The sequence below is a fragment of the Cetorhinus maximus genome, chromosome 7 (assembly GCF_964194155.1).
Source record: "Cetorhinus maximus chromosome 7, sCetMax3.hap1.1, whole genome shotgun sequence".
NCBI lineage: Eukaryota > Metazoa > Chordata > Chondrichthyes > Lamniformes > Cetorhinidae > Cetorhinus > Cetorhinus maximus.
In genome coordinates this window covers 62080526-62108104 of record NC_135885.1, presented here as the reverse complement: position 1 = coordinate 62108104, position 27579 = coordinate 62080526, and the positions used below count along the sequence as shown (strand labels likewise).

Sequence of the window (27579 nt, the reverse complement as noted above, 5' to 3'; positions counted from 1 at the left end):
AGAGTCAACCACATTGCTTTGTGGTTTGTGTACTTTGTGTGTAGACCAGACCAGGTAAGGACAGCAGGTTTCCTTCCCTAAAGGGCATTAGTGAACCAGATGGGTTTTTACAACAATCGACGATGGTTTCGTGGTCATCATCAGACGTTTAATTCCAGATTTTTATTGAATTCAAATTCCACCATCTGCTGTGGCAGGATTTGAACGCAGGTCCCCAAAACATTGCCCTGGGTCTCTGGATTACAATCCAGTGACAGTATCACTACGCCATTGCCTTCCCATGGTACAACAATGCTCCGGTCACAGAGCTCACTTTACCAGGTGACCACTTCGGTCCTCCACCGAAATTCTTTACACATATTGCTTCTCCAACTGTAAATTGGACTATACAACTATACTATACAAATCATGAGTCACTTTTTGGTTCCCTTGACTTTTCACCATCTTCCCCATCAAATTGGGAAGTATCAGGCTTAGTCTTGTTTGAAGATAGTGCCTTGTTAAAAAGATAGAGGCATTTTTGGTACTCTTGGTTAAGCAAATGGTACGAACTAATACTTGTATCGCTGGATTGGCTTGTCTTTTAGGTTTTTGGTGAATCGTGTTGACTATTGCTTACGTTGTACACAACAGACTGGTTTTGATTAAGATGGTCAGGGCCTCTAGAACTACTTAATCCATCATCTGGTATTCTGGCTTACTGTTGTGCCATTCTACTCTCAGCAGTGGCAGCATGTTTGAGCAATGCTGAACCCAAAGCAGTATGATTTTTTTCAAAGTCGGTGTCTTATCAGTAATTCTGCATCCTCTTTCTACATGTCTTCTCCTTTCTACCACAGAATTTAGTCTCAGTCTCCTTTTCAACTTCACCATTGGCCAGCCTTCTCTAATGCAATCTCAACTTGTCTTAGTTCAGTCGTTGAGCTACCCATGACTTCATTATCTACTCACATCTTGGAAAGCTCTACAACTTTTGCTTTCAAAGCCTCTTTAGCTTCATTCAGCTGATTCTTCAGTTCTTCTGTTTCCTTCTTGTATCTGTTGGCTTCTTCCTGGAACCTTGAACATCGCTGCCTCTTCTCTGCCAACTGGTCCTTCAGTTTGCTCGGAGAGACGTTAAATTCTTCCTGTTTCTCTTTGTACATTTTCAGAGGCACAGACTTTGACCTAATGGATCATTGTCATGTGTGAATGTCTTTCAACAGGTTTTCCTTTTCTTTGTGAAGCTCACTCGCTTCATCTTGAATTCTGTCATTCAGCAGAGTCTCCTTGGGTTTCTCCTGCTGTTCTTCCATGTTGTTGTTTAAGACAGCCTTCATTTCTTCAGGTTGCTGAATGGCTACACACTCCTTTTTTTATCCAGTTGCGGTCCTTGGACTCTCCAGGCTCATTCTGAAGTACCTTGCCTTGTTCCTTTTCCAATTCAGGAACTCTACCTGCCTCCTTTTGAAATCTCACTGGCCAATCAAGGTTATTTTCTCTCAACCAATTTTGACCTAGAAGGCTTGGCCTTCTGCCTTCTAATACCATCGCTGCTAGCTGTGCCGATTGGTGTCTATAATGAATCGTTGCTCTGGTGATACCTTTTACCTGGATTTCTTCGCCTGTGTACGTTTTCAACTTGGCAGATATTTGTTCCAAATTTAATTGTTGATCACCTTTATTTAAATATTTGAAAGTGTGTTCTCCTATTACAGTGGTAGAAGCACTCATGCCTACTCCCATTTTTAATGGTTTAATTTTCATTTTGAATAATGAATAAATGTCAGTATTAGTTGTTTCTGGCTTTTCTACATGATATACTTCATTGGACTTCAATTGTTGCCTTGAAGCCTGTTTAAATCTCACTTTGTAATGTTTCATTATGTGTCCACTTCTGTGACAAAAGTAACACTCTACCTTTTTAAATTGCCAATCGTTAGGAGAATGATTGTTTCCACATCAATAAAAATCAATTTTCGACTTTGCTGCTGAGCTGTTTCCTCTCAGTTTTCAGTTAGCGAGTCTGTTTCCTGCTTCGCAGCGGAGTCCCAGCTTTCCATGCCACTTTTGACTGACTGCTCCCGCCCAACAAGGAGAATGGTGCCATTTTGCGCCCGTTGAATCATTTGTGAATCCCTTACAGCATTTTCCATTGCAAGCGCTTTTTCTAATGCTTTCTTTGAAAGGTTTTACCAAAATCACATTATTCTGTTAGTTGTTTTAATTTCACCATGTAGGTAGCACTGGTCTCTCCTGGGGCTCTATTCCATGAATTGAACCTGAACCTCTGCATTGTGACTGAGGGCGTGGGTTGGAAATGTCCCTTAGCGAGGTCTACTAATTCACTGAAGGTCTTTGAATTTGGGGCACTTGGGGCTGTCAAACTTCGAGTCAAACTGTAGGTCTTGCTCCCACAAATACTCAGGAGAATCGTTCTTTTCTTTTCCTCCCCCGTGATTCAGTTGGCTTGAAAGTAGAATGCAAGACATTCTATATATTGAGACCAGTTGCCGGTGGCTGGCTCAAAGGGATTGATTCTGCCAAACTGTGGCATCTTGGATGAGTATATCTTTCTTTCTTTTTAATTATCTTAGATATTCACAATCGCTGGGTGAGGAACAGCGCCGTATCTAATTTATCCTCATCGCCAGTTTGTTATAGAGTTGATTTTCCAAACAACTTTTCTTGGTGGACACATTTAACTTTATTTGCATGACAGCAGCAGCAACTACATGTCTGCATCTAACTCTATAACTAGAGAAGAACGCTCTGCTAGAGGTTCCTCGCGCTGCTAACTCATTGATTTACACAGGACATGTGATATTACAACACAGGGTATTCTTAAAGCTACAGTTTAACGTTTCCCAAAACTATAAATTCTACAGTTTGGCACTATGACATTGATTGATTAGTCTTAATCAAAGACCCTGACTTGCTTTGTTCTACTGGTGGATTCTGTGATATCGGCAAACTTTAAATTTCTTTGTGACTTTCAGTTTCTTTCTGATTGTCACTTGGGACTATAGGAGGAATTTGGACTATAGGAGGTTTCTCATGATGTCCCTTTGTCAGATTTCCTCTTTCAAGTAAATTATCCATATGATACTGACAGGGTCTCTCTCCAATCTTGGCTAGGTATGCGAATGTACCTAGCCTCTTTACAAAATTCAAATCACATACTTCTCCTTATCTCCTTGGTGGTTTTTCACCATGATGTTCTGACCAGCACTGAACTCTCTAAGTTTCATGCGTTGTATATCATGACTCATTTTCACTTTCTTTTGCTTTTCTCTTGCTTTGCTATTGACGTCAAACTTAAGCAAACTAAGCCTTGTCCTCGGAATGTGTTTAAACACTAACTCATAAGGTGAGCAACCGCTTGTAGACTGTGGAATTATTCTTCAAGAGAACATAAAATTGTCTAACCTGTGTCAAAGAATCACTGCCTAGCTTGTCACCTACCTAATACTTCTACAAAGACCTCGTCACAATCTGTACATTTTTTGTAGCATCATTTGATGCTGGATGATATGGTGGTATTAGAGTGTGTTTGATCCTGTTCTTGCTCAGAAATATTTCAAACTCCTCTGGTGCAAACTGTGGACCATTATCTGACACTAATACCTCTGGCAACCCATAAATTACAAACCAACTTCTCAAAACTTCTAGTTTAGGCATTTGTGGTATTGGGCACTCACTATATCTATCATCCAAAATAAGGCACTCTTTCCGTTCCACTTGTAAGAAATCAACATGTACATGTTTGACCAAGGAATGAAAGGAACCTTGATTGGATTATTTCTCATCCTGAGACATATTTAACAATTTTGCACCAACTTTTCATATCTCTATCTACCTTAGGTACCAAAAATAGCTTCTTGCTACTGCTTTCATATGGACTATCCCTTTGTACTCTTGATGAAGCTTCTCTAACAATCTCTCTCTAAACCTTGGTGGAATAATAACTTTTAAACCCCCATAGGAGACCTTACTCTGCACAGATCATTTCTACATGTGAAATATTCCCGCAATTTCTCATCATCACGATCTTTAGGCCAGACATTCAAGTCCTAATTGAGCACTTTACTGAGCAGAACATCCATAGAACCATAGAAAAGTTACAGCACAAAAAGAGGCTATTCAGCCCATCATTCTGCACTGGCTGAAAAAAAACTAGCCGCCCATTCTAACGCCACCTTCCAACATCCAGCCTTGCATGTGTAGGACAAGGTACTATTTCAATGAGTTGAGGGATTCCACCTCAAGCACCAACCCAGGCAATGAATTCCAGACACCTACCACCCTCCTGGTGATAATGTTTTTCCTACTATCCCCTCTAATCCTCCTACCAATCACCTTAAATCTGATTTCCAATCTACGTCAATGACTTTGACGAAGGGACTGAATGTATGGTCGCTAGATTTGCACATGACACCAAGATAGGTAGAAAAGTAAATTGTCAAGAGGAGGTAGAGAGTCTGGAAAGGGTTATGGATAGCTTAAGTGAGTGGGCAAAAATTTGGCAGATGGAGTATAATGTGGAAAAATGTAAACTTGTCCACTTTGGTAGGAGGAATAGAAAAGCAGTATACTATTTAAATGGAGAGAGACTGCAGAACTCGATGGTACAGAGGGATCTGCGTGTCCTGGTCCATGAATCACAAAAGTTTACTATGCAGGTATAGCAACTGATTAGGAAGGCAAATAGAATGTTGGCTCTATTGCAAGGGGAATGGAAAATAAAAGTAGTTTTACTGCAGCTGGACAAGGCCTTAGTGAGACCACATCTCACTATTGTGAGAATATTGTGTACAGTTTTTGCCTCCTTATTTGAAAAAAGATATAATTGTGCTAGAAGCGGTTCAGAGAAGGTTCACTTGACTCATTCCTGGGAAGAGGGGCTTATCTTATGAAGAAAGGTTGAACAGGTTGGGCCTATACCCATTGGAGTTTAGAAGAATGAGAGGTGATTTTTATTGAAACATATAAGTTCCTGAGGGGATTTGATAGGGTGGATACTGGGATGATGTTTCCACTTGTGGAAGAGACTAGAACCAGGGGACACAGTTTAAGAATAAGAGGTCTACCATTTAAAACAGAGCTGAAGAGAATTTTTTTCTCTCAAAGGGCAGTTGTTATGTGGAATTCTCTTCCCCAGAAAGCAGTGGAGGCGGGGCTATTGAATTCATTCAAGGCAGAGTTAGATAGATTTTTGACAGACAGTGGAGGTACAGATTGTGGGGACAGATGACAAAGTGGAGTTGAGACACAACCAAATCAGCCATGATCTTATTGGAAGACGGAGCAGGCTCAAAGAGCTGAATGGCCTACTCCTGCTTCTAAGTCCTATGTGCCCCCTGGTAACTGACCTCTCTGCTAGGGGAAATAACACCACAATCAAATCACCCCTCAGTCTCCTCTGTTCTAAGGAAAACAACCCTAGCTTATCCAAACTTTCCTCATTGCTGCAATTTTCAAAGCCTGGCAACATCCTTGTAAATCTCTTCTGTACTTTCTCCAGGGCAATTACATCCTTTCTGTAATGTGGTGACCAGAGCTGTACGCAAAACTCCAGCCGTGGCCTAACCAGCATTTTATACAGTTCCAGAATTACATCCCTGCTTTTGTATTCTAAAACTTGTCTAATAAACAGAAGCATTTCACATGCCTTCTCTACCACTATCTACCTGTCCTGCCACCTTCAGGGACCTGTGAACATGAACTCCAAGGTCCCTCACTTCCTCTAACCCTCTCGATATCCTCCTCTTTATTATGTAGTTCTTGCTTTGTTTTTCCTTGCGATTTTCTTCACTAATTTCTCTGGTAGACACTGGCATGTCATTTGTGCATGTAAAGTATTTTCACAAGTAACCCAGTAGCTAGAAGTGAATCAGTCTTCACGGGAAATCTCAGAAGAATGTTCCGCTGACTTATAATATTGAATAATGTACTGTGACCAATTTTATCATTTATCATCCAGAACCAACCGTGCTCTTAGCCAAGCTGTTCCAGTACAGCTACAACACTGGCATCTACTTGGCTATGTGGAAAATTGCCCAGCTATGTCCTGTTCATAAAAAGCAGGACAAAACCAACCCAGCCAATTACCGCCCCATCAGTCTACTCTCAATCATCAGCAAAGTTGTGGAAGGGGTCATTGACAGTGCTATTAAGTGGCACTTACTCAGCAAGAACCTGCTCACTTACACTCTGTCTGGGTTCCGCTAGGGACACTCAGTCCTTGACCTCGTTACATGGACAAAAGAGCTTAACTCAAGAGGTGAGGTGGGAGTGACTGCCCTTGATATCAAGGCAGCATTTGACCAAGTGTGGCATCAAGGAGCCCTAGCAAAACTGGAGTCAATAGGAATCCGGAAAAACTCCTCACTGGTTAGAGCCATACCTAGCACAAAGGAAGATGGCTGTGGTTGTTGGAGGTTAATCATCTGAGTTCCATGACATCACTGCAGGAGTTCCTCAGCTGTTTGATCAATGACCTTCCCTCCATCATAAGGTCAGAAGTGGGGATGTTCACTGTTGATTGCACAATGTTCAATACCATTCGCAACTCCTCAGATACTGAAACAGTCCATGTCCAAATGCAGCAAAACCTGGTCAGTATCCAGGCTTGGGCTGACACGTGGCAAGTAACACTCACAGCATATGTATCAGATAATGATCATCTCCAACAAGAGAGAACCTAATCATCGCCTCTTGTCATTCAATGACATTACCATCACTCAGTCCCCCACTATCAACATCCTGGGGTATACCATTGACCAGAAACTGAACTGGACCAGCCATATAAATACTGTGGCTATAAGAGCAGGTCAGAGGCTGGGAATTCTGCGGAGAGTAACTCACCCCCTGACTCCCGAAAGCCTGTCCACCATCTACAAGGCACAAGTCAGGAGTGTGATGGAATACTCTCCTCCACTTGCCTGGATGAGTGCAGCTCCAACAATACTCAAGAAGCTTGACACCATCCAGGACATCTGTCATTGGGGAAAATGGAGAGAGAGTCTATTATAAAGGATGTAATAGCAGAGCATTTAGAAATACATTATATAATTAAGCAGAGTCAGCATGGCTTCATGAAGGGGAAATCATGCCAGACAAATTTGTTAGAATTCTTTGAGGAGGTAACAAGAGGATAGATAAAGGGGAACCAGTAGATGTAATATATTTGGATTTGCAAAAGGCGTTCAATAAGGTACCACACATATGGCTACTTAATAAGATAAGAGCCCATGGTGTTGGAGATAGTATTTTAGCATGGATAGAGGATTGGCTAACTAATAGAAGACAGAGCGTTGGGATAAGGGGAGCATTTTCAGGAAGGCACTAGTGGAGTGCTACAGAGATCGGTGCTGGGGCTACAATTATTTACAATATATATTAATGACTTGGATGAGGGAAGTGAATGCACTATTGCCAAGTTTGCAGATGACACAAAAATAGGTGGGAAGGCAAGTGGTGAGGATGACACAAAGAGTCTACAGAGGGTTAATTGAGTGGGCAAAAACTTGGCAGCTGGAATATAATGTGGGAAAACGTGAGGTTATGTACTTTGGCAGGAAGAATAGAGGAGCTGAATGTTATTTAAATAGAGAAAGACTGCAGAAAGCTGCAGCATAAAGAGTTTTGGAGATCCTCGTGCATGAATCACAAAAAGCCAGTATACAAGTTCAGCAGGTAATAGGGAAGGCAAATGGACTAAAAGCAAAATTCTGCAGATGCTTGAAATCTGAAACAAAAACAGAAAATGTTGGAAAAACTCAGCAGGTCTGACAGCATCTGTGGAGAGAGAAACAGGGTTAATGTTTCGAGTCGATGTGACCCTTCTTCAGAAATGGAATGTTGGCCTTTATTTAAAAGGGAATGGAGTATAAAAATAGGGAAGACTTGCTAAAACTATACAAGGCACTAGTTGGACCATGCCTAGAATAGTGTGAACAGTTTTAGCCCTCTTATCTAAGGAAAGATATACTGGCATTGGAGGCAGTCCAGAGGAGGTTCACTAGGTTGATCCTGGGTACAGAGGGAATTTCTTATGAGGAGAGGTTGAGTAGGTTGGGCCTGTACTCACTGGAGTTTAGAAGAATGAAAGGTGACTTTATTGAAACATATAAGATTCTTAGGGGGCTTGACAGGGTAGATGCTGAGAGGTTGTTACCCCTTGTGGGAGAGTCTAGGACTAGCGGACATAATCTCAAAGTAAGGGGTCGCCCATTTAAGACAGAGATGAGGAAAAATTTCTTCTCTCATAGGGTAGTCAAACTGTAGAACTCTTTACAGCAGAGGGTTGTTGAGGCCGAGTCACTAAGTATATTCAAGGCTGAGATAGACGGATTTTTAATCAGTAAGGGTATCAAGGGTTATGGGGAAAAGGCAGGAAAGTGGAGTTGAGGATTATCAGATCAGTAATGATCTCATTGGAGGACGAAGTGGACTCGATGGCCTGAATGGCCTACTTCTGCTCCTACGTTTTATGGTCTTATGGTATAGGACAAAGTAATCTGCCTGATTGGCACCCCATCCACCATCTTCAATGCCTATTCCCTCCACCATGATACAAGATGCACTGCAGCAACTCACCAAGGCTCCTTCAACGGCACATTCCAAACCCACAACCTGTATAATCTAGAAGGACAAGGGCAGCAGATGCATGGGAACACCACTACAAGTTCCCTCCAAGCCACACACCATCATGCCTTGGAACTGTACCATTGTTCCTTCATTGTCGTTGGGTCAAAATCCTGGAATTCCCTCCCTAACAGCACTGTGGGTGTTCCTACACCACCACCTGCAGCGGTTCAAGAAGGCAGCTCACCACTGCCTTCTCAAGGGCAATTAGGAATGAGCAATAAAAATGCTGGCCTAGCCAGCGATGCCCACATCCCATGAAAGAATTAAAAAATATGGTTGTTTGATAGCACAGAACTTGAGTATTGCTGAAAAAAGAGTAATATCAAAGCTTTTCATCTTATACTCATCAGGACAACTCGCAAGAATACCAATATAAGGGGAAAACAACAATTTGTACTGTATGTGAAGAGAGTGCTGATTGATTGTCAAGTGGACTCTGATTAGTAGAGGCGCTGCCATGAAGAATGCACCAGTTATGGCGACTGAGAGTTAACTGCCAAGCATTGTTTGAAATTTAAACCAGGCAGCTTGACCATGATTGGTCAAGGCATTGTCCTAAGCAATGAATCAGTGAATGGCTGTCACTTATTTTGTTTAGCTGAAATAGGCGCAATGGTATATACTTGTTCTTTCTGACTGCAAAGAACAGGGTCTTGTATATTAATATATGTAGCTTCCAGTACATGCAAATTCGCCATGCTGCGAGCCCAATTGACAACCTTAAATTGGTTGTCATTGTAATTCTTTGGGGATTATTTGGCAAATGTTGTCCAATTACGGAATCACTTTTAATGTTGGACACTGTAATTCTGTGTAATTATTAGCAGGTTGGGGATTATTTAGCAAATGTTGTCCAATGTTCTAATAATTACTCAGAATTACAGTGTTCAACATTAGAAGTGATTCCACAATTGGACAACATTTTCTAAATAATCCTCAATGTGCTAAAAATTATGCTGACAACCAGTTTAAGATAGTCAGTCCGGCTCGCAGCGTGGTGCATTTGCATATACTGGAAGCTACATATTTATACACTGGGCCCCGTTCTTTGCAGACAGAAAGAACATGTACACACATTGCGCCTGTTTCAGCTTAAAAAAAAAAGTGCCAGTCATTTGCAGACTCATTCCTCAGGGCAATGCCTTAACCAATCAGGGTCAAGTTGCCTGGTTTAAATTTCAAGCGTGGCAGTTAACTGTCAGTCACCATTACTGGTGCATTCTCCATGGCAACACCTCTGTCAATCAGAGTCCACTTGCCAACCAATCTTTTCTCATACAGTATAAATTGTTGTTTTCCCCTTATATTCATATTCTTGCAAAGTGTCCTGATGAGTGCAAGACAAAACGCTTCTAAATGTCTCTTTTTTTCAGCCATACGAAAAACAATATAGTCCTTCATGCTCAAAGACCATTTTGTGCTCTCTTGGAAATTCCTCAATGACAGACGTACTCTCACTGATCCCTACTATAAATAACTCGGCCCAGTTTTTTTAATGGTATCTTCTAATTTCTTCCCACCAGGGAGACTTGTTTCCTCCTACTATTACCAATGGCAAGTAATAGGAATCATCATCACATTCCACTCTAACACTAACTTCATCTCACACTGGAATACTGTTATTGGAATAACTAGTCAGTTTCACACTCGTATTGTGTAAGGGAATGTGACTTAGGGACTTCTTCTGAGAGAACAGACACTTCTGCAGCTGTATTAACGCTGAAAGTATGTTGTGAATCTCCGACTTTCATTTTTATAGTGGGCACTGGAGTTATATCTTCATCCCTTTTACTCTCATCTTCCATGTGCTGTTTTTCTTGTCCTCTTACTGAGTACAACTCTTGATCTTCCTGCTCGATAACAACAACCTCTGCTTCCACATTTATGGTATGCACAGTCAAAGATTTCCAGACTCCTGAACTAGCTTTAGATCTACCACAACCTCAACCTAGTGCATGGCTGTGACCTGGAACTTTACCACGACCTGGAGCATTACTGTTTCCTGTACTCCTGCCTTCATATGACTGACAATTCCCACAGGCATATGGACATTCAAATGGTTGTTGGCTACTATGGTAATAGTAGCACCTAAGGTTCAGACCCTGGGTCTGTGAACTTGGCTGCCATGGCCTGGATCCTGCTGAAGTAGAACGCAAGACAGACCTCCCCTACCAGCTCAGGAAAAGAATTCCCTTGCAATTTGCAACTATCTCTTTCTACCGTTTTCATTGCTGTGGCCTTATCGTAGGGCTGCTTCAACGTTAGCTTATTGCCTTTGTTCAAAAGCTTGGCCTGGGTGTTAATGTTCTTTAGACCTCCTATAAACATGTCTCTAAGGCTGATTTTTAATTTTACACCATACCCACAGTGATGAGAGAATTTCTTTAATTTGAGAATGTAATCTACACAGTCTCACTTGGCAACTGCTTCTTTTCATGGAGTGCAACTCTCAGTGCAATCTCATTTTTAGTTGTGCCATAATATGAGTCCAGAATCTCATTAATTTCAGAAGAGCCCATAGTACTGGGGTCTCATAGGCAGCACTGGTTTGGCACCATCTCAAAAATATGACCCCATCATGGTGATGAAAAATTTACTTTACTCACCTCCTGTTTTATTCATTTTTAGCCAAATGTGTAACCTTTGTTTATAATTACACCCGTCTTCTTTGTTAGGGTAGAATTGCCCCATTGTCCCCAAATATGCCTTCAGTGTCATTTTTCAATTACATACAGTGCTGACTCAACTGTTTACTTGAATACAACATGCACACGGAGCAATTTTTCAAATCAATCAAACTTTCTCAAATCAACTTTAGAAGTTTCAAAAAGGGTGACAGTGTTCTTCAGTTCTTCATTTTTCAAATGAAATGTAAAAAAAAACTTCCATCCCCTCTTCTTACTGTGTCTTGCAATGAGAAAAACATACCAGTGCAGTAGGCAGCCAATATTGAACAGCTTTAAACCTCCCCAGCAGAGAGGGCAGCAGAGAGAGCTATATAACACAATGCTTGGTGAGGATCTAGTGCTCACTGACCTCTATTAGTTCCTGGTTAAGCAATAACTTGATTTTAAAATTCTGATCCTCGTTTTCAGATTTCTCCATGGCCTCACCCTACCCTTTCTCTGTGATCAGCCCCACAACTGTCAGGTATCCACGCTCCTCCAATTCTCAGCAAGCTGTCACCTTTCCACAGCAGAAATTAACATTTTATGTCATTAACACAATCCAGAAAGATATACACAAATCTTATCATTAAGTTAGCTATTGCACTTCAATGTCTTAAATATTTCCTGTTTGCTGCATGATTCACAAATCAACGTCATTTTCCTACAGCACGAAATTTGTGCTGACTTACAATTTCTCAAGTTACCCGGAGCACAGCTATTACAGAGCAATGGCTTCAAAATTTCTTCATAAGTTATCTGCAAATTTATTTAAAACTACAAAGAGTTTGCTTGAGTGTGGAGCTTTGAACTATAGGACGGAATCTTCTGGTCCCGCCAGCAGTGGGAATCATGGCAGGCAGGGGCACTTAATTTGGTGGGAGACAAAATACCTGTTTCCCAGCGGCAGAATAAACTGTTGGAATTTTCTTCTCCTGACTTTTAAGGTGGGTTAAAGGCGGGTTGAGTTTCCCGACAAACAATGTCAGGAACCCCATTTGCATGCATTAGCATCTCATGCATGCTTATTAAAAAGCCGCCTCACCGGAATTAATTTCTCCCTCTAAATTAAGTTCCCCCACCAGCGAGAATTTAGAACTTTCAGTTCTGACTGTATATAAGCGACGTGCACTTGGCCAGCTCCACTTCTTCCACAACTTTGAGGTCAGTCGATGCTGCTTTTGCTGCCTTGGGGATCGCGCATTACTTCTCATATCAATTGCCAGTAATAAAAGCCGTACCAAGGCTGGACAAAGTTGATAGTACAAATTTTAAATAAATGATGTGAAAAATTATTTAAACATGTCCCCTCATGTGACAGTGTCACATGAGCTGGGACATGTTTGTGTATTATGCAAATTTTATTTAATTATTTTATTGAACTTTCAGGAAACCTCATCCCGCCTGTGGGTGAGGTTTCCTGAAAAGCACAAAGGCCGCTTGGGCTCTTCGCCTGCCCACCAACCTTAAGGTTGAACGGGCAGCGCTGTTAATTTGCTAAATTACTCTCCTAATGGCCTTAATAGGCCTCTGACAGTTTTCCGGGCATCCAGCCGGCTTCGGCGCATGCCCACGCCCGACGTCATCGTGCATCATTTTGCGTAGCGGTGAGCAGTGCTATCTAACAGCAAGTTATTGTTGTTGTAAGGTGACAAAACCATTAGAAAGGGAAGAAATTACAAAACCATGCAAATGAGTCCTCAGCTTTCAATTAAATAAACACACTTCAAAGTCATTAAGTTGCTGAATTTATTTGTTTTAAATTTCAGTTAGCTGCACATTCATTCATGTGTGTATATGAAACCATGGCTTATCTTTTAAAAATAAGCCTTTAAACTCCATTAGTCTTATTTTAGTAAAGACACTTTCTGTTCTACATCATTGCTGAACTTCACTCTCATAATAAAATGGGCCTCAGTAACCAAGTACTTTGCATGTTGTAGCAAGGCCCAGTGGGTGTCTCATTACTGAACAAAAATGCAAAGTAGAGAGGTCATGAGCTAAAATCTAGTGGATTTATAACAGAGTACTTTCCCTAAAAGCCTTATAATGAGGATATAATGCTTCTTCCATGAATAGTCTTCAGTCCTAATTTCATAGATATGAACAGGTTGTTACATTGTACATTATTACAAGAGATATTTAAACCTCGTTTTCGAACAATATGCAGTTAGCAAAGGTGTTTTAGATGAAGTATAACAACTTCAATAAAGAAAGATCTGCAGTTTATATCTTTCACATCCTCGGGCCATTCCAAAGTGCTTTACAACCACTGGATTACTTTTGAAGTGCAGTCATTACTGCCATGTAAAAAACATAGCAGCCAATTTAAACCTAGTAAATGAATGGCCAGATAAGCTTTATTTGGTGGTGCTCATTAAGAGAAGACAATTGGTCAGGGTACGAGTAGAACTCCTTGCTCTTCGTTAAAGAATGCCACAGAATCATTTACATCCACCTGAGCTTCTCTTTGAACATTTCATCTAAAAGATAGCACTTGTGACAATACAACGTTCCCTAGGTACTACACTGAAATGTCAGGCAGGATTATGTGTACAGGCCTGGGATGGGCTGGAACTGGGCCTGCAGTGAGCGTATTACGATTGACCTCACTGACACTTGGGAGCCCAGCCTTCTTGTTTTAAGGTTTACAATTGTGCACCATCCAGGAAGATGCGCCATTCAAAAAGCTTCATTTTCTTGCCACTGGACCTCCCAATAGAAAAACAAAATGTTAGTACATAATTTTTTTTCAAGCTGATTTGTTTGTAAATCTATCTGAGACTTTTCTAGAAATATATAAGTTATGAAATACCATCTACATTCCCTCAACAAAGAAAACCCAGTAACGTTTAAAGACAAGCACAATGGCATGTGGCGATGGCCTTTGCTCAGGAAGTGTAATTCCTGGATGGTGCACAATTGTAAACCTTAAAACAAGGCAGCTGGGCTCTCAAGTATCAGTGAGGTCAGTTTGTAATACGTTCACTGCAGGCCCAGTTCCAGCCCATCCCAGACCTGTACAGACTCAAAAAATACCCATATGAAATTCACAATTTTTAAGTAAGATATTGAACACAATAACCGGTTTACCTTTAAACATATATGTAGTGCTGAACTTTTTGTGCCCATCAAATGACAGGGTTTCCAGTGCTGAAGTAAGAATTAACTTAACTACCTTTGTCTCCCACCATCACTATTAAACACTCCCAGATCAGGTATAGCACAGGCTCAATGGACAAGCTGGTCTTTCCCTGTCTTTCTGCTGGTGCAGAATAAAGCTCCTTCTGTTCTGCTCCAATGATATACTTTAACTTAATTCTTTAAAAAATGCTTCCAACTGCACAAATGTTCTATCTTTTCAGCTACTGTGAATAAGACAGCAAAATTATCACAGTTTTGTGCAGTAGCTTAAGCCCACTGAAGCTAGGTTGAGAATATCTCAACTGATTTCACCCAAGACCTGAACACACACACCGCAGAGAGAGGAGATGTTCATCCAATTGGGTGAGTTGAATTTAAATCAGGGTCCCAGAGGTCCAAAAAGTAATGCTGCAGCCATTGTGGCACAATTCAACATGAAGGTGCTGCTTTATGATTTCATTGGAGATGCCATCTTTGCTGGGTGTGTGAGGCTTAGTAATGGAAAGTTCTGTTTCCAAGTCAAAGACTTGAAAATTCATCAGAAGTGCCAGCATTGATAGGGAGGCAGGTATCTCATACACTGCTTGTTTACAAGAAAATAGATTCTTTGACTTGGGTTTCTCAAACAAAAAAATGCCCCATTTCTCAGAAATGTTTAATCAGCAAACTGAAGATAAGCCAATTGTACGGTCATATTCTGGAGTATATCTTTTAATTTTGACTTACAGCTGCCTGTAAAATGATAAATAATCAAATTATAAGAGAATTTCTGGAAATAAAATAACATTAGAAGAAAAGCTGGTGGTTGGCAGTGATTTGTTAGGTGGGGGGCTTTTGTTGTGAATAACATTCCTCTCAGTGCACACTGTGAGTATGGCCTGCGAACCAAATAGCACACTTAGAAATTGCACATTTCAAACATTGTGCTCCTGCAATTTCAATAACACTACTGAAGAAAAAGTTAAGCTTTCTCTCGTCATTGTTACTTGGAACTCCCAAAAGGGAGGTAACAAGTATTTAAACAAAGGATACAGAGATAAATGCCAAATGAAATAAACAACATCTAGATCCCATTTTTTGTTTATATTTCTTATTCCTCCAGTTACCCTGGAATATCAGAAGGATTAGTACCATGTGGCAACTTTATTATAATTCAGGTTAGGTATTTTGTCAGGTAACATATAGAGTCCACTGCTTTGATGTGAGGGAGCCATTTTAGCTCAAGATATGCTGGCACTGACAGTAGTTTAATATGGTATCCAGAAAACATTACAAAGCTGGGCCCAAAATGTCAGGTATGCATTTGATCCCAAATTGTATCCTTATGCAAATTTTAATAACACTGCCTGGTGGCCACAGAGTGAGCAACTCTGTACCACAGTACAGGTTGAGTATCCTTTATTCGTAAATCTGAAAACCAAACACATCAATAAACTACTTTTCTTGAACCTCAATAATCTTTAGCTCAGCAAGTCTCAGACCCGAGCCAACACAACCCTAGCCGACATGAACCTCGCCAACCATACCCAACATTTAGCACGGAAGTCTTTGACCCGAACCAGCACCAACCTCGCCAACCACACCCGACCTTTAGTGCGGGAAGCCTAGTTGTTTGTCTGCACTGTTTACCCTGTGATTTTTGTCTGCATTGTTTACCTTGTGAACCCTCTCCTACAAACAGAATCACAGATGGTGCCATGGTTGGGAGGTACCCTGTATTTATTATTCAGTGATACATCTTACTTTATTATTTACTTTGGACTATGCTAGCTAGGCTTGGGCCATTGTAATGTAAGTAAGGCTAGGCCTATATGCGGTATCTGAAAACAGGAATTATCTAAAATCCGAAACGCAATCAGCCCTGAGAGTTTCAGATAAAGGATACTTGACCTGTACTGCACAATATAATGGCAGGGGAATGGAAGGAAGGAAAATGTGAGTTTTGTAAATATGGTTGGCTAAGATAAAATAAAAATCATAAAAAAGCTTAAAGATTTACCTTGTTATATGTTATATGTTTTATTAAAAAGTTCCATTTATTAAAAAAGAAACAGTAAATATTGTAACATCAGCTAAATAAGTGTTGAGGATTCATTTCTCTTGCTGCACCAATAATGTTGGTGGTTGTTTCAAAAGCTATTGTTTTAAAAAATTCCATGTGATATCACTAGAGGGCTCTGTGACAATGGCTGAAGACTGGCTATTCTCAAAGGTAACAAAAGGTACCTCAGCTCACAAAACAGAACACTCTGATTGGTGGACAGGTGTCTGATAATTTACTACAGATATTATTTACCACAGTAAAAATGTACAGCTTAAAATTTTAATGTAGATTTTCATTTTATTTTAAAATTGAAATATGATTATTGTGTTTATGAAATGAAAGGACGGGAGACATTAGACATGTTCTTGTTTAATAGCAAATTAATCCCAAATTAATATAAACTAGGTCACAAATGAATAATAAAATTGATATGTTTTAAACTGTATCCTAATTTTAGGCATTAATTCTTTCATTTAGATCAAGTGGGCAGAACAACAAGATATCCATGAAGTGGAAAAACGAGACAGGGTTGTTTTACCTGACCTTCCATTCCTTTCCAAAGATGACAGCATCGACTCATTCTTTGAAAAACTAGGTAAGTAATAAATAACAAAACTCTTAATATAAAACTGTATAATATAATTCACCATGATAGGAGCCATAAGGGATCTGACATCTACATTTTTTAAACCCAGCCATTGTTACAGTATTCCGAAAATAACTAAATGCTGTAGTAACATTGATTTGAGTCCAGTTTTGTGCTTTATTTGATGTACCTACAATTTTTTTTAGGGACATTTAATGTCTGTACATTTTTACTGTGAGATCCTCATCTTGAATGTAGCTTCGATAGCATCAAATAATTCTTGGGTTTGTGCCCAAACCCTTATTCTTTCATTTTCCCCGGTGTCCTGAATCAATATTTTTAATCAGTGTACTTTCACCAGAATATCAGAATGCTGGTATATGTTTGAAATCTTTGTACATAACACTTTAAAAACTGGGAATAATTTGTTGTGGTTATAGCATGTTGGCTTATACTCCTTTGTTCGAATTTTTCTAACTTAATATAAACTTAGTGTCTCCAGTGGACCTATATTCGTTGGGGTTTAGAAGAATGAGAGGTGATTTTATTGAAACAAATGATTCTGAGGTGGCTTGACAAGGTAGATGATGGGAGGATGTTTCCTCTCTTGGGAGAATCTGGAACTAGGGGGAACAGTTTAAAAATAAGGGGTTTCCCATTTAAGATGGAGATGAGGGGGGGATTTCTTCTCTCAAAGGATCGTTAGTCTTTGGAATTATCTTTCCCAGAGAGCAGTGGAGGCTGGGTCATTGAATATATTCAAGGCTGAGTTAGACAAATTTTTGATCGACAAGGGACTTAAGGCTTATGGGAGACAGGCAGGAAAGTGGGGTTAAGGCTACAATCAAATCAGCCATGATCTTGTTAAATGGCGGAGCAGGCTTGAAGGGCCGAATGACATGCTCCTGTTTCTTCTGATCTTATAATCAATAAAATATTGCCTTGTTTAGTTAAACTGCTAAATTTACTTTCTGCCACTAATGTACACTTCATTTCGATTTTCCTTGAGTTTTATCTTAAACCTATTTTCCCCTAATGAAAATTCACTTCCTGCGTAACCAGTGTCAGAGAGTGTGGGGAAGGGCCACAAGCCCCTATTCCTGTGTTATTCTGTACCTCATTAAGGTAGACTCTCTTTCCATAGTATGCAAATTACTTGTTACTCTTCCTTGAGGTGGAATGTCCCACCGAGCAATCCAGCTGGTTGCTGGCAAAGCTCATATCGCACATATTTGAAGTTCAATTGTCAGCCAGGGCTAGGACTGAGAAACCGCAGTCACTGAACTGTGACATGAGCATCTTAACTGCAGTGCTACTGAATTTTCTTGGGATATGTAGCTTATGCCGTGTGTTTCTGGGTTTCATTTCTTTCGTGTGCTATTTTTAATGCCCTGGTTAACACAGATGCCCGAATTGTCTGCCTGTGCTAGTTTTATATATCTATTATGCCCATCATTTTAAAAGGACATCATCAGGTAATTAATATAAACATATTAACCGAGGCAATAAAAAGAGCATAAAGAGAAAATTAACTCGCTAATTCTGCTTTCCTCTATTGAATTTAAGAACATAAGAATTAGAAGTGGGAGTAGGCCATTCAACCCTTTAAGTATGCTTACCATTCAATAAGATCATGGCTGATCTTCTACTTAAACTCCATCTTCCTTCACTATCCCTTGATTCCCTTAGAATCCAAAAATCTATTGATCCATGTCTGGAATAGACTCAACAACTATCTTGTGAACCTTTGTTGCATTTCCTCTAAGGCAAGTATATCCTTCCTTAGGTAAGGAGAGCAAAAATGTGTATAGTAGTTCAGGTGTGGCCTCACCAAGGCCCGATACGATTGTAGTAAGGCTTTTTTACTCCTATGCTCCATTCCCTTTGGAATAAAATCTAACATACCATTTGCATTCCTAGGTCCCTCTGAAAATGAACATTTTCCAGCCTCTTCTCATTTAAAAACATTCTGCTTTACTATTTTTCTTATCAAGTAGATAACATCGCACTTTCCCAAACTACATTCTATCTGCCATGTCGTTGCCCACTCACTTAATATGTCCACAACCTGTTACAGTCTCTTTGTGTCCTCCTCATGGCTTGTTTTCCCACCTAACTTTGTATCATCAGCAAACTTGGATAAATTTCACTCGATTCCCTCTAAGTCATTGACATAGATTTTAAATACCTGAGGCCCAAGCACTGGACCTTGTGGTACCCCACTCATTACAGCTTGCCAATCCAAAAATGACCAGTTTTTTCTTTTTTCTGTTCATAAACCAATCCTCAGTCCACGTTAATTTATTATTCCTAATCTCATAAGTCCTAATTTTATGTAGCAGCCTTTCTTGTGGCAAATTGGTGAATGTTTTTTGAAAATCCAAATATACGACATCTCCTGGTTTCCCCTTATCTACCTTGCTAGTAAACACGATTTCCCTTTCATAAGTTTGTATTGACTCAGCTCAATCATATGATTTACAACACTCCTTGTTACCACAGAATAAAAAAATCTCCATTAAATGTGATATATCCCACCTGTCTAATTTACTTAAAACAACAATGTTTCTACTCCAGGGAGTAACTAGGCAGACTCAGATCAAATGCTGTGTTGCAATTTGCCTTTTTGGATGCCGTAACAAGTTTGCGTTGTAGCATACTGTAATTCTGCTGTAATGTAAACTTTTACAATGTTGGTTATAACTTTTGATTGCTCATAGCTGAGTTATCACATCCGGGTACAAGTATGCTGCTGCCATCATGAAGGGGATTGGCTTGATTGCCATAGATATATGATAGTATGAATCCTCTAAGTATTAGGCCTTGCTTGGAAGAAAAGGAGGCTGTTTGACCGAAAACCATTTCTAAGTCAAATTTGTTCTGATCTGGGCGCTTTATCTAAAATATACAGCAGGGCCTCAAATAATCAGATCAAACAAAAGGAAAATGTATCTAAATTTATATTTTTAACAGAAAGGCATATTGCTCTTTCTGGGAGTTTACTGTGTACAAATTGGCTGCCACATTTCCAATATTACAACAATGGCTATGTGCGATGTGGGCATCAGAGGCAAGGCCATCCCTAATTGTTCTTGAGACCAGTTAAGAGTCCAACATATTGCTGTGGGTCTGGAGTCACATAGGCCAGACCAGGTAAGGATGGTAGATTTCCTTCCCTAAAGGACATTTGTGAACCCGATGAGTTTTTCCAGCAGTGATAATCAACATTGCTGAGACTAGCTTTCAAATTACAGATTTTTAAAAATTAATTGAATTTAAATTTCACAAGCTGCCATGGTGGAATTTGAACCTGTGACCCCAGAGCATTAGCCTGGACCCCTGGATTACTAGTCCAGTAACTTCACCACTGCACCACCACCTCCCACACACACACACATTTCCACCACCACAGCCCTCCCCCCACCCCCCGTCTCCGCCCCAAACCCAGTTTTCAAAAGTACTAAATTGGCTGCAAAGCAGTTTGGGACCCTGAGGTGCTAAATAGATGCAAGTTTTTTTTTTCTTTTAAAAATATTGAAATGGATTATAAAGTTGGAAAGTAAAATTTACACAAACATAGAAGAGAGAATAGGAGAGAAGAAAGAATGACAGGGCAAACGGATACAGTAGCTGGTTATTACCTACTATGGTAGTGTATGGTTAATTTACAGCTACAAAGGTACATGTGACATTATTAGAAGCCTTATCACTGTAAAATTAAAGATTGTTTCAACATCAGAATGGTGTGAAAATATTTTAAAAGTTGACCGACTCGGGAAGACTGGTATTCACTGGAAGTTGCTGAGACTCTAATGGCTGCCACATTTTCTTTCTTCAACTGCATGTAAAATTAAATCCCAGGAGCCTGATGCTGTCACCTATGGGGATGACCTCATGGTGTTGCCGATCAGCCCCGTGTACAGACATGATAAGGCATTTGCAAACCATAGCAACAGCATCCTTTCAAATTGCAGAAATTTCCCTCTTCTGATTTATAGCGAAATAGTAAAAGTGTCAGTGTTGTAATGCATAAAACATTACTGAAAATAGGATTATGAAATGCTAACATCTGAGTCACTCACAATACTTTAGACCCCAAAATAAATTCAATTAGACTGTAGACACGTTTAACTCAGTTTAGATCTTTAAGTAAAATTCTGATTCTCTAGTGGCCAGTTATCTACACTGAGTCCTCGCAGAGTCAGCTTTGTCTTCAGAGCTGATAAATGTGTTCTACTGTGCAGCTTTCAAACTTTTGATTGGAAGCCAAAAATTTGGATTTCGATGCAGCTTGCATTTCTCTCATGTGGTGTGAAGGTATTTTGCCAAGTTTAATGATCACATTTGAAATCTGTTACCTCGTCCCCAAGAATCTACAGCCACGTTTGTTAATGTTTAACAAGAAGAACCAAGAAACATTGTGTCTTTGCTGAAGTGTGAAATCACAGAAGCAGAGCAAGCCAATAAAAGGAAATCAAAATGAAAGAAAGAAACAATGAAAAAAAAAGACTAAAGCTCTATACATGCAAAGAGAAAGATTTTAATACAACTAATGTTAATGGTTGGCACACTACTTGAAGACTGAATTGTTGGTCTGTAACTTCTGGTAGAGTGGCAATTGAATCAGATTGCCACTCCGCTCCTAGTTCCTTAGCTTAAAATGAAGCCATTCCTATCTCACCGGGTCTTCTAACTCAGGCCGGGCGAGATCTGTATAGTGCAGCAGGTTCCCGAGCCTACTGTTGAGGAGAACTCCGTTGAAGATAGGTAAGCCGTGCCCCCTTTTTTATGACACTAGCTGCTGTAAACCCGTAAGTTTCAAGGTCCAGCCACTTTGACAAGCTGGGGAGAAGGTAAGTGTATTAGGTAAGTGGGCAGGATTTGGGGAGGTTGGGGGATGGGGTGGTTGGTGGATTCAGGTCAGTCCTGGGGGGAGTTTGGGTTGAGCCTGGGAGGGAGCGGGGGTTTGGGTCAGGCCTGGAGGGCTCTGGTCAGGTCAGGTTGGTCATGGGTGTGGGGGGGTGGGGTGGGGTGTGGGGAGGGGGGGAGCGGGGTGCAGGGTGGGAGCGGGGTGCAGGGTGGGAGCGGGGTGCGGGGGCAGCTGTTCAGGACAGGGAATGACAACGGCACAACCAACCCTGTCATTTCTGCTAAGTTCTCCTGACTAACATCTGGGGGATTGTGCCAAAATTAGGAGAGCTGTCCCACAGACCAGTCAAGCACAGCCTGCCATAGTCATACTCTTGGATTCATACCCTACAGACCATATCCCAAACACCGCCATCACAATCCCTGTATATGTCCTGACCCACCAACAGGACAGACCCACGAGAGGTGGTGGCACAGTGGTATAGTGTCAGGAGATAGTTACCCTAGGAGCCTTCAACATCAACTGTGGACTCCATGAAGTCTCATGGTATCAGGTCAGACATGGGCAAGGAAACCTCCTGCTGGTTACCACTGGCTGTCCCTCCTCGGCTGATGAATCAGTACTGAGGTGGTAAGGGCGCAAAATCTACTCTGGGTGGGGGACTTCAATGTTCATCACCAAGATGGGCTCAGTAGCACCACTACTGACCGAGCTGGCCAAGTCCTAAATGACATGGCTGCTAGACTGGGTCTTCAGCAGGTGGCAAGGGAACCAACAAAAGGGAAAAAAAACTACTGAACCTCGTCCTCGCCTGTCACAGATGCATCTGTTCATGACAGTATTGGTAGGAGTGACCATTGCACAGTCCTTTTGGAGACTAAGTCCCATTTTCACATTGAGGATACATTCCATCATATTGTGTGGCCACCATGCTAATTGGGATAGGTTTTGAATAGATCTAGTAACTCAAAATGGGGCATCCACGTGCTGTGGGCCATCAGCAGCAGTAGAATTTTATACAACTACAATCTGTCAACTCATGGCTCGGCATATCCCCCACTCTACTATTACCATCAAACCGGGGGATCAACTCTGGTTCATTGAAGAGTGCAGGAGGGTATGCCAAGAGCAGGATCAGGCATACCTAAAAATGAGGGGTCAACCTGGTGAAGTTACAACACAGGACTGCTTGCATGCCGAACAAAAGAAGCAGCATGCGATAGTCAGAGCTAAGCAATCCCACAACCAAAGGATCAGTTCTAAGCTCTGCAGTCCTGCCACATCCAGTTGTGAATGGTGGTGGACCAATAAACAACTAACCGGAGGAGGAGGCTCCACAAATATGCCTATCCTCAATGATGGAGGATGGGGGAGACCAGCACATCAGTACAAAAGGCAAAGCATTTGCAGCCATCTTCAACCAAAAGTGCCGAGTGGATGATCCATCTTGGCTTCCTCTGGAGGTCCCCAGAATCACAGATGCCAGTCTTCAGCCGACTCAATTCACTCCACATGATAGCAAGAAATGGCTGAAGGCACTGGATACTGCAAAGGCTATGGGCCCTGACGATATTCCAGCAATAGTAGACTTGTGCTCCAGAATTAGCCACGCCCCTAGCCAAGCTGTTCCAGTACAGCTACAACACTGGCATCCACCCGGCAATGTAGAAAATTGCCCAGGTCTGTCCTGGCCACAAAAAGCAGAACAAATCTGACCCTGCCAATTACCATCTCATCAGTCTATTCTTGATCATCAGCAAAGTGATGGAAAGTGTCGTCGACATTGTTATCAAGTGGGACGTACTTGACAATAACCTTCCACTTACGCTCACTTTGGGTTCCAGCAGAATCATTTAGCTCCTGACCTCATTACAGCCTTGGTCCAAAGGTGGATAAAAGGGCTGAAGTCAAGTGGTGAGGTGAGAGTGACTGACTTGGCATCAAGGCAATATTTAACCTAGCCTGGCATCAAGGAACCCTAGCAAAACTGGAGTCAATGGGAAAACTCTCTGCTGGTTGGAGTCAAAACTAGCACAAAGGAAGATGGTTGTGGTTGTTGGAGGTCAATCATCTTAGTCCCAGGAAATCACTGCAGGTGTTCCTCAGGGTAGTGTCCCAGGCCTAACCATCTTCAGCTGCTTCATCAATGACCTTCCTTCCATCATAAGGTCCGAAGCGGGGATGTTCACTGATGATTGCACAATGTTCAGCACTATTTGCAGCAACTCAGATATTGAAGCAGTCCATATCCACATGCAGCAAGAGCTGGACAACATTCAAGCTTGGGCTGATATGTGGCAACGAACATTCATGCCACTCAAGTGCCAGGCAATGACCATCTCCAACAAGAGAGAATCTAACCACCACCCTTTGATCTTCAATGGGATTACCATGGCTGAATCCTCACTGTCAACATACTGAGAGGGTTACCATTGACCAGAAACTCAACTGCACCCGCCATACAAATACTGTGGCTACAAGAGCAGGTCAGAGATTGGTCATTATGCAGAGAGTACCTCACCCCCTGACTCCCCAAAGCCTTTCCATCATCTACAAGATACATGTCAGGAGTGTGATGGAATACTCTCCACTTGCTTGGATGAGTGCAGCTCCAACAATACTCAAGAAGTTCGACACCATCCAAGAAAAAGCAGCCTGCTTGATTGACATTTCATTGACCACAATATATTTTCACTCCCTCCAGCACTGACACAGTGACAGCAGTGTGTACCGTCTACAAGATGCATTGCAGCAACTCACCAAGGCTCCCTGGACAGCACCTGCCAAACCCATGACCTCTACCATGTAGAAGGACAAGGGCAGCAGTTTTTTGGGAACACCACCACCTGCAAGTTCCCCTCTAAGTCACTCACATTCTGACTTTGAAATATATTGCTGTTCCTCCACTGTCGCTGGGTCAAAATCCTAGAACACCCTCCCCCTAATAGCACTGTGGGTGTTCCTACAACACATTGACGGCAGCGGTTCAAGATGGCCCGTCACCACCACCAACTTGAGGGCAATTAGGGATGGGCAATAAATGCTGGCCGAGCTAGTGACACCCACATCCCATGAACGACTGTGAAAAAAAGTTGATACAATATCATCCTGGACCAGACCCCCCCAATGTATAATCCGGTTAGGGACCAATAACTTATTATTTAAAGTGGACAAAGTTTGAGATCCCAGGTGCTTATTAAGAAAATAAAGCTACAAGATTCTATAGCTTTTGACCAAACAAAATAAGATTTACTAAACACAATCAGAAAAATAAACCAATTTACAATATCTATCTTATACGCTAACATTCAGAGTTAACATGAGGTACATGTAAATTAACAGGCAAACTGTGGTTAAACACATTACACCGTAGAATAAATGGCAGATGCAACCAGACAGAGCCCACAAATTTCTCAGCAACCCACCCACACATCAGTATCCACTGTGAGTTACACAATTTCATTTAAACCCTGTCCCCTCACGAAGGATTCCAAATTTTTCACTTTTGAAGATCTACAGCAGAATTTTCCGGCCTGCCAGTGGGGGGATTTACCGTGCCACCCACCGTTGGGTTTACTGGTGCTGCCGAGGCCAATGGATTTTTGGCTGGCTCGCAGCATCCACTGCAGCGGGATCCACTGCGCTGGGGCTAGGAAACCCCGGCTCTAATCCCTGAATTCCCTCAAAGCCACTCCGACTCAAATTTCTGCATCAACTGTTCACCTCCCAGGGTTTCAATCTCATCTCCCAAGACTCCATTCCCCTGGATTCTTGAGTCTGCACTCCAACTCCAACTCACAGGCACAACTTCAGCTCTTTGACCACGCTGAGCAGAACACCACAGCTCCAAAGGGTTACCTTTTCCCCAACGGCCCTCAGCATAGACTCACCAAACTTCTGCCGCCTTTTCAGCACCCCAGAGCTTATCCTGAGCCCTCACTACTCTGAGCCTGTCAACTGCAGCATTTGTACTTCTGGGAGCCTTTTTCTTTGCTCCTCTCCCCAGTGGTTCCTCTCCCTAGTGGTTCCTCCTGGTGGTTTCTGTAGAGTAAAGGGTTAACATCAGAAGCATACATGATACTGATGTAATAATGATGTCAGATCATATGACGAGAAGTAAACGAGATCTGTAAGGGGGAGAAGCTCCAACCTCATGTAGACATCCAAATGTATAAATACTTGCTGTAAATAAAAAGCAAGGGCTTTAAGAAACTACAGATGTGAGTGAGTAGCATACTTTGGGAGTCTAAACAATCCCCAAAACCCCCATCTGAACCCCGACAGCACAATAAAACATGGTGACAGCAAGTAAAGGACCCAGTAAACCTTGAAAAGGAGATACAGTGCTGGCAAGAAAAAAAATCCTCAAGGGAAGGAAGGATAAAAAAAAATCACGACTTTCCAAAATGTTAGAACATCACGGGAGCAGCAGATGCAAGCTGAAACACAGACTCCGAGACTGGACAGCACTAAGCACAGGCCCAAAGCAGCAAGCAGCAGCACAGAAGCAGGAAGAATTCTATGGCTCACAGAAGAGTGGAATCCACATTACCACTCAAAGAAAAATTATGGAGTGCAGAAGGCTTGCAATAGGCCCAGATCTGGGACAACTGGAAAAAAGGGTTTACAATGTACAGAACTGCTTCAGGATTACACACAAAGATCAAAAAGACCAGGTCAGTACACTACTTTTATGCAGTAGGATCTAGTGCTGATGACATGATAACAAGGCAGGGGATTGATGAGACTTAAACTTCTGATGAAGAAGTCCTGCAAGCTTTCAGCTCTTAGTTCAGTGTCAGTTGGAGTTTAATAATAGAGAGGGCTAAATTTAATAAAGGAAAGCAAAGACCAGGCGAAAGCACAGATTCATTCATCAGTGATCTGTATTGGCTGGCAGGGAACTGTGATTATGGACTCTTAAAGGATGAGCTGATATGCAACAGAACCTTGGTCAGGGTCCTAGATGAAGCATTATCAGATCTCTTACAAAGAAGCGAGGATTTAACACTAATGAAAGCAGTGTAGATTGCAAGGCAAATGGAACTCAGGAAATAAAATCGTGTATTTTTTTTGCCAAGGAGGGGAGGTCCGATGGAGACGATTGAGTGAGGGTCAACAGTGCATCTGGAATGTGGACCAGCAAATGATTTTGAAAGGATTAAACATCTTTTAATTTCTTCTGAAATCTTGGCACATTACTACCCAGAATTATTGACAGTAGTAGCAACAGATGCATCATCTACGGATATGGGGGCAGATTTATTTCAAGTTCAGAGAGACAGCAAGCGTAGACCAGTCTACTGTGCCCCTAGGTTACTGACAGAAACAGAACAATGATACACCATGATAGGAAAAGAAGCATTGGCACTAATGTGCAAAAAATTTTCAGACTATGTTATGGAATTGCTATTGAAAATGGAAGCAGACCATAAGCCACTAGACACCCTTATGCACATGAAAGAAATTGCACAAATGCCACCCAGAATTTAGCATTTCAGATGAACATTGATGAGATATGACTCCATCACAGATTATGTGCAAGGGAAGTATCAAATAACGGCAGACACCTTATCACAATATGATCAGAAGGAACTAAACAAGAGGACTTACACTTCCTCGATGAGGTTAAAGCATT

At 41.4% G+C, this 27579-nt stretch overlaps 1 protein-coding gene across 2 annotated transcripts in view; it reads left to right on the top strand.

Annotated features, from left to right (window-relative positions):
- LOC144682828 (PC3-like endoprotease variant B) overlaps positions 1-27579 on the top strand; it is an 898333-nt gene that overhangs the window by 334292 nt on the left and 536462 nt on the right. For both annotated transcript variants that reach the window (XM_078545597.1, XM_078545598.1), the window contains exon 4: positions 16963-17080. In XM_078545597.1, the coding sequence (XP_078401723.1) occupies positions 16963-17080 (118 nt within the window). The remainder of the gene's footprint in view (positions 1-16962; positions 17081-27579) is intronic.